The 7,428-nt window shown below is 40.9% G+C and overlaps 2 protein-coding genes across 2 annotated transcripts; both read right to left on the reverse strand.

Annotated features, from left to right (window-relative positions):
* Nucleotides 1-2,445: 2,445 nt before the first annotated feature.
* On the reverse strand, nucleotides 2,446-3,036 carry LOC119360354 (protein DMP4-like). The gene has a single exon (XM_037626025.1). It carries the CDS (start codon nucleotides 3,034-3,036, stop codon nucleotides 2,446-2,448), a length of 591 nt encoding a protein of 196 aa, XP_037481922.1.
* A 2,051-nt stretch (nucleotides 3,037-5,087) lies between these two features.
* Nucleotides 5,088-5,777, reverse strand: LOC119360355 (protein DMP10-like). Its single transcript, XM_037626026.1, has one exon. The coding sequence runs from the start codon at nucleotides 5,775-5,777 to the stop codon at nucleotides 5,088-5,090; it is 690 nt and encodes a 229-aa protein (XP_037481923.1).
* Nucleotides 5,778-7,428: the final 1,651 nt, after the last annotated feature.

Genomic DNA, 7,428 nt, shown 5'->3' on the forward strand with positions numbered 1-7,428 from the left:
CAAAAATTAAAATCCTTCGAGATGTAGTTATGTTACTATATCTACATACGATTTTGACAGCCTAAGGCCTGTTTGCAATTTTTTAGAGTCCTCAAATTTTAAAAGGAAAAAAAGTTATGCCCATTTTTTTTGAATTTTCGTTAACTCTGGTCAAACTATGGTCAAACTACTTATTCAAGAAGTATTAGTGTTACTACATAATTATTCAAGAATATTAGTGTTACTAAATAATTATTTCATTTTTTTGAAATTTTGGTCAAATCTGGTCAAATTGTAGTCAAACTATGGTCAAACCTATTATTCAAGAAATATTAGTGTTACTAAATAATTATTCAAGAATATTAGTGTTACTAAATAATTATTTCAGGTTTTTTGAATTTTGGTCAAATCTGGTCAAACTATGGTCAAACTATAGTTAAACTATGGTCAAACTGATTATTCAAGAAATATTAGTGTTACTAAATAATTATTGTTTTTTTAGAAGAATAGTTTCTAATTCAAACAGTGAAACGTGTGACTTCATGCTCAAGCTAAACTCCTAAGGGTTAATAGGATTGACATCTTACTATTGTCAGGAAAACAACAAGTGTAGACTTGGAAACGAGGGGGAATAGAACCCAGAGATTAACCGTGCTCAGGCTGGAGTAGTGAGAGGATTGGTGACCGGCCGGGAAGTTAGATGATTTGGAATGATGAGGGGTGATTAGAGATTAGATGTTAAATTGAGCAATGATGAGGGGGATGAGGGGTGATTAGAAATAAATTGTAAAATAATTCAAAATTTTGAAAATCCTGAAAAAAATTTAAAAAAAAATCAAAAAAAATCGTAAAAATACCAACCGGGACTAAATGGGGGTGCGTTTAGTGACGACCCTTTAGTCCCCGACTAAAGGCCTCACGAACCGGTACGAATGGGGCTTTTTCTACTAGTGTCATGTCGGTGTTTACCTCCGACTCGGAGCCCATGGGGTTAACGCGCCACCGAAGGGGTTGCGCCGCCGCCACGGCGTTGGTGAGATTCTAACTATTTTTGACAACACAAATAACTTCTGACATGCATATGTGAGTACATCTATTTTGTTTTCTTTATACCAATCCATATTTTAAAATTTCATTTTAGATATATTTAATAACTTTGTTATTGTATTTCTTCTAAGGGTACACGACAATACATGCCTGTAAGTTTCACTTGTCTTAACGAACATTACAACCTCACCCGCAAAAAAAAACAAACATTATAACCTAAGTTCCAGCCCCCGGAACTTCACAAATTTTCCAAGGTTATGTGTTTTAATTTTCTATAAATACAATCACCTCACAGATTCGTAAACTGCATACGTACGTGAATATTTCTGTTCTCAGACCAAAATTAATTTTGCCACCAAGATTTGATATGCCAAAGATCTCGGTCCTTCAAAGAACTAAAGAGAACGAGGCACTGGCAGGAGGCACAAGAAATCCTAGCCAAAGGGTCCTCTTTCTTCCGCAGAAAGAAAGAGAACGAGGCCTTTATTCCTTTTCTAATATCCTGAATTGACATAGTTGCATGCATATTGAGAGAAATATAGTTAGTGTGGATCAACTATTTGAATATATTGGATTACACCACAACGGCAACGGTCAGACACCACCATGCCTGTAAACACTAGCATGGCATGGTGACCCTGAACAGTGAAATGCACATCTGTTATGCAACACAGAGATTTGGCATTGCGCATCGTGATATTCACACGAACCGTTGTCACCATATTTTTCTGATCAAGAATAGTGTTGTGCTTCCATTGCAAAAGGAAATAAATAACATTGTGCTTTAGCTTCTATCAAATGTACCTACCTCTTTCCGTTCGAGCAAGAAGTCCGCATTCGGTGTAACTAACCCATTTTCGGTGCATTGACACGACATCCTAGCACATTCTTCATCAACCATGAGTAAGAAAGTCTTTAGCAACAATAGACACATTTATTTTGTAAGTTCTAAATTAATTAAATGTGTGATGCATGGCACGCAAACAGGTCACTCTCTCGACGTCTAGCACAGAAGTAAAATGCAAGTATATATGCCATGGCAGAGGTATGTGGATACTAACATTACTTGATGAGTTTTGTCCTTGTATTATTTCCGCTCAAAAAGAACAAATAAGAACATTGATCTTAAAGAAAAAAAGGGCCACATGGCACCTACATAATTTTACACCTGCTTTTGACAAAAAAAAACATTTCTTTGTTCACAAGACAACCATGGCAGACACTGAACATGGATACTTCACAAATTACATGTTTTTCTCCGATTAAGATACAATCAAGCCCCTTCTACACCTGCGAGGAGTGGTGTCGTCAAATCCGATTGAGTACAAATTTCCTGAAGGATTTATATTTTTTCAATCAATTTTCGGAAGTGTTCATAAACATGACTAGCAAATTCGAATGATGGGTAATCAAACTTAATCAATTTAAGGGATGGACGACCTTCTGGGGAGGAGCGTTGTCGGAGAATCCAATGCCCTTCCTCTTAGTGGGGAACATGATGAACACAAAGCTGGACAGAAATGCCATGCCCATTGGCAGATTCTTGAGAAGCTCTTCGGTGTTCCTGCTGGCATCTGGGAAGAAGCAGTTCTGCAGCCCCACGTCGCTGAACGCCACCGTGAGGAAAACCACAGCCGCGAAGAAGGCGTGGATGAAGTCCAGCGGCCGGAGGCGGAGCCTCCGGAACTGATCAAGATCGTTCAACTCCTGCCTCTCCTCCTCGCTAGAGAAGTTGAACACGTTGAAGCCACACAGTGTGGCAAAGCCGTAATATAGCTTTCCATCGCGGCGACCAACGATGCTATCGGTGAAGGAGAAGAAGAGGCACGCGGAGGCAAGGACAGCGACCAGCGTCCCAGTGAGCCACTGGTTGGAGGTCTCGCACTTACCGTGGTTGGTGAAGGACGGGGACAGTGCCTGGTAGGCCAGGACCGTGCCTGTCGGCAGAAGCTGTGCCAGGTTCGCGACGCTCGACATGACCGTGGCCGGTGCAGGCTCCTTGGTAGTCATTGGCGGTGCTGTGCGGGCAGCTGTTATCGCATTGTCGTCCTCGTTGGTCAGTGGATGTATCTGGATTGCCGTAGACGACAACGAAGAAGAAGAGGCCATTCTACTTACTGTGCTTTCTAGGAAAGTAGGAATGCGTTCTCCATACTGATCGACAAGTAGCTGTTTATATAGACACAGAAATCCTATGGGAATGACTCCAATGTCCAAATTAGCTAGGTTGGCGCACTGATTTGTCTTACTTGGTATTGCTGCATGCTGAAGGGCTCTACATGAGTGCATGTACCTGGACTTCAACTCTCTAGCTAGTTTTGATTAATGGTTAATCAACTTATAACCAACTCGTATGACCTGTGTAGTTAGCAGCCACCACGTGAATTTAATTGGTAATATATGCTAGTCAACGGCTTGTATGTAAGTACGCCACTTTGTACTCAAGTTAGTTTCCTCCTTAGATCTACCGCGTTCCAAATTACATTGCACATCAAATATATACGAATAAAGTTATTACTGCTCAAAGCATAACAGAACAAAAGAGACCATGCATTTTGGAAGTGAGGAACCGGACACGGATGTTTGATGTTTGATTCCTGGGCGTACTTGTGAGACAAATTAGTAATTCAACAAAAAGTCAAAAAAATTAAAGATATTTATGAAATAAACTTGACCTTTCTTTGTACTTGTGAGAAAAATTCCATAAAAAGAAAACCCCCCTTTGACTTCTTTTAAAAAAGACGTTTTTTTGGCTAAAATAGTGTAAATAGTGACCTGTAATAGCAAATAAATTTCATCTTTTTCCCCTGAAGTCAACATTGGCTTATTTTCGTAAAATATTAGATGCTAGTGCAAAAGAAAGTCAAGTTTATTCTAGAAAAACTTCTAAACAATTTTGAGTTTTTGTTTAATTCAAAACAAATCCCATATAGGGTGTATATACAACCAGGTTCGAAAATGTATTTCCCGTGAGGAACCACAGGTCTGTGAAAATTTTGGAACCGTAGAACTTGTGACGACAAGGATATAATTTTTCTAGAAGCACCAAGTACAACCCAGACGCACTCACACCATACCATCACTTGCACGCACTCACACAATGTCTGTCAGATTGGGGTACATCCCCATTAATAAGAAACCACAGTGGCAAATCTGGAGTTCGCTCTTGCTGGGTTGGGGTACATCCATTCTCCTAACCATCCAATAGAGGTTGGAGGTTGGTTGTTACATATGTATTAGAAGTACACATATTCAATTTTGTTGTTTTACACGAGCGAAACATGTATTTGCATATACAATTATTAATTTTGTGTAGTTACCCATATTTAGATGTTTGTCCCAATTAATTTAAATACTTATCATAAATTTATGTACTAATTAGTTCATATAATTAAGTTAATAATTGTAAAATGAAGTGGGGGTATGATGAAGAGGGGTAAGAAAGAGGTGTTGTGTCGCAAAATAGGGGAGAACTCTTGAGGCAAACTGGATTTAGTTCATGAGATTTTTGTAAAATAACAACATCTATCTTAAAGCAAACAAAGTGAATGGGTGGCTGTGATTGTACAATTGATTTCTTTTGGCAGAATAACTCTTTGTTTATAGGAAACTATAACATACAATATATATACTTGGAAAACTTCATGTATTTCTCTGGTGATATGATATACAGTCAAGCAACATTTATTACACATTCCATTATGTTCAATTAATTCATTTTTTTTGAACTGGTCTACTCCCGTTTTCACTACTATGACATAATAGAACTAAATTGTCTGATTACAACAAACAAGATACTGGAAGTTGAGCACTCATGATGATACCGGAAGAGAATAGTGAATTCATGCAATATTAAGAAACCAACATCGTGTATGTCTGCAATCGACACACACACACTATGGAGCGAAAAAGTTGATAGGAAACCCTACCCGAACAAAAACAAACTATAGAAACATCCACCCCATCATATTACATGGCAGCATAAAATTTATGAACACATAGTCTAACATGGTGGCAACTATGTACGCTTTCACCGATCTTTTTTCTTCAAATTCTTGGTATCAAACTTTATTCAAGGGATGGACGACCTTGTGGCGAGGAGTCGTGTCATTGAATCCGATTCCCTTCCTTTTGGTGGGGAAGATGATGAACACAAAGCTGGACAGAAACGCCATTCCCAATGGCAGGTTCTTGAGCAGCTGTTGTGTGTTCCTGCTGCCATCCGGGAAGAAGCAGTTTTGCAGCCCCACATCGCTGAACGCCATTATGAGGAAAACCACCGCCGTGAAGAAGCCATGCACGAAGTCCAGCGGCTGAAGGCGCAGCCTCCGGAATTGGTCGAGATCATTCCACTCCTGCTTCTCCTCCTCGCTGGAGAAGTTGAACACGTTGAAGCCACGCAATGTGGCGAAGCCGTAATATAGCTTTCCATTGCGGCGACCCACGACGCTGTCGGTGAAGGAGAAGAAGAGGCAGGCGGCGGCAAGGACAGCAACCAGCGCCGTGGTGAGCCACTGGTTGGAGGTCTCGCACTTGCCGTAGTTGGTGAAGGACGGGGCCAACGCCTGGTACGTCAGCACCGTGCCCGTGGGAAGGAGCTGCGCAAGGTTCGCGACGCTCGACATGACCTTGTTCATGATAGGCGTTGGCGCTGCCGTGCCGGTAGCTCCTATCCCACTGTCATCGTTGTTGATTGGTGGAATTATCTGGTTCACCGTGGATGACCCAGAAGAAGAAGAAGAAGATGCCATTGTAAGTACGTACTGTGCTTGATCAGGGGGTGCTCGTGGCCTAAGGAATGTTCAGCTTGCAGTTATATAGTCAAATTATTCCGTTGCGGATGATTCCAAAGTCCAATGTCTGAGCTAGGTACACATGCATGCATGTATACCTTGGTTTGAACCACTGAAAAAAAATAGTGCGCGCTCGCTAAATAAACTAATATACAATGTCTCGCTAATTGCATAGTAGCATATGCTAATAACGTATTTTAAGGATGGCAGTATTTTTTCATTGGTTTGAACTCTTCCTTTTTGGCGGGTGATTTGTTTGAACTCCCTATGTAGGTGTGTTTAAAAGTTGGTGTAAATTGTAATTAATTATAAATTCTTGTGGAGATCTAGGCCGATGTTGATCTTATGGAGATAGAAGTTGTGCGTTCAATCTCTTGGGAGAAGTTTCTTCTCTGTTTTGACATGGCAATGATTGAACGAGTATACTTTGGAGAATAAGGATGCTATGAGAGCTGCGGAGACAGTGGTATGAGGTGAGATGGGTCTAACCTAACGAAGAAATAGACCCGGTCTCATAGAAAAAAATTCCGCTGGTTGATGAACCAAGCTACGTGCGCCATCGCTGCAGTAGAGATATCTTCTATTCAAGGTCGCCGGAGAGGAGAAAGAAACATTCAAGCCGAAGGAGACGTCTACGGTCTCCATGCATTCATGCATTGGCCCATGAATCCAATGGAAATAAAACGGCGGCTGCTAGCTTGTAGCATTGCTGGAGCCATTGACATGTATATATCTATGTACGTGTGTACATGGACAATTCTGTAAGCACTGGATCTTGAGGAAGGAAAATTTTATACTATGTAAGGCATGTAACCAAGTTGGAGGAAAACAATCATCAAGGCTGCTAGAATGACAGCCGGACATGCATCGATGGTTCTTATCCCACGTCCCATTAGTAGGCCTTCTGGCCCACCACTTGTAGACAATTCTGCGGTAGTGTATGATCCAACCTTTTTCGACAAGTCGGAAAAGCCCCAGCCTTTGCATGAGTGATGCACACAGCCTATTAACTGGGATCTCGTACCTGACAGTGGCTCAACCTCATTATCCGCATATTGCGGCGACGACATCGATCGTATCAATAAAAACAGATGAATATTGAGTGGTTGAACCATGTAAATCAACTTGGTGCAACCACTCGTGCCAATTACATGCATGGTCATGACAAGAGAGACGTATGCATTGACACGGAAAAAAAAGCGACCTCTCATAATACGAGCGGCTTTTCGATGAGCCATCGATATCTACCTTCTATCTATTCAAGTTGCCGGACAAGGAAAGAAACGAACGTTCAAGGTCGACATGTACAATTACCTAGTTGGAAAAGCAATCCTAAACAAGGATAGTAGGTAGCAGCTTCGTCCTCATGGCTGCTAGGGTGACGACGGTGGGACATGGAGCGTTTTTATCCTTGGTAGTCACAGAAATCTGTGTGCACTGCATGCTGTATTGCTATATTGTATACGTACATATAAATCTTCCATTGGCGTGTACGATTCTATTTTATTGTTGTATCAAAAATTGTATTGCCGGGCCTTTCTAATAAACGAGAACAAAGCTATCCTTGCGCACATAGAATGATTTACACTTTGGGTCTAAATTATTGACT

The sequence above is a fragment of the Triticum dicoccoides genome, chromosome 2B, assembly GCF_002162155.2.
Source record: "Triticum dicoccoides isolate Atlit2015 ecotype Zavitan chromosome 2B, WEW_v2.0, whole genome shotgun sequence".
NCBI classification, from domain to species: Eukaryota; Viridiplantae; Streptophyta; class Magnoliopsida; order Poales; family Poaceae; genus Triticum; species Triticum dicoccoides.

Excerpts from the sequence above, each read along its gene's own strand:
- LOC119360355 (XM_037626026.1), bottom strand. The coding sequence starts at position 5,777 with ATGGCATCTTCTTCTTCTTCTTCTGGGTCATCCACGGTGAACCAGATA.
- LOC119360354 (XM_037626025.1), bottom strand. The coding sequence starts at position 3,036 with ATGACTACCAAGGAGCCTGCACCGGCCACGGTCATGTCGAGCGTCGCG.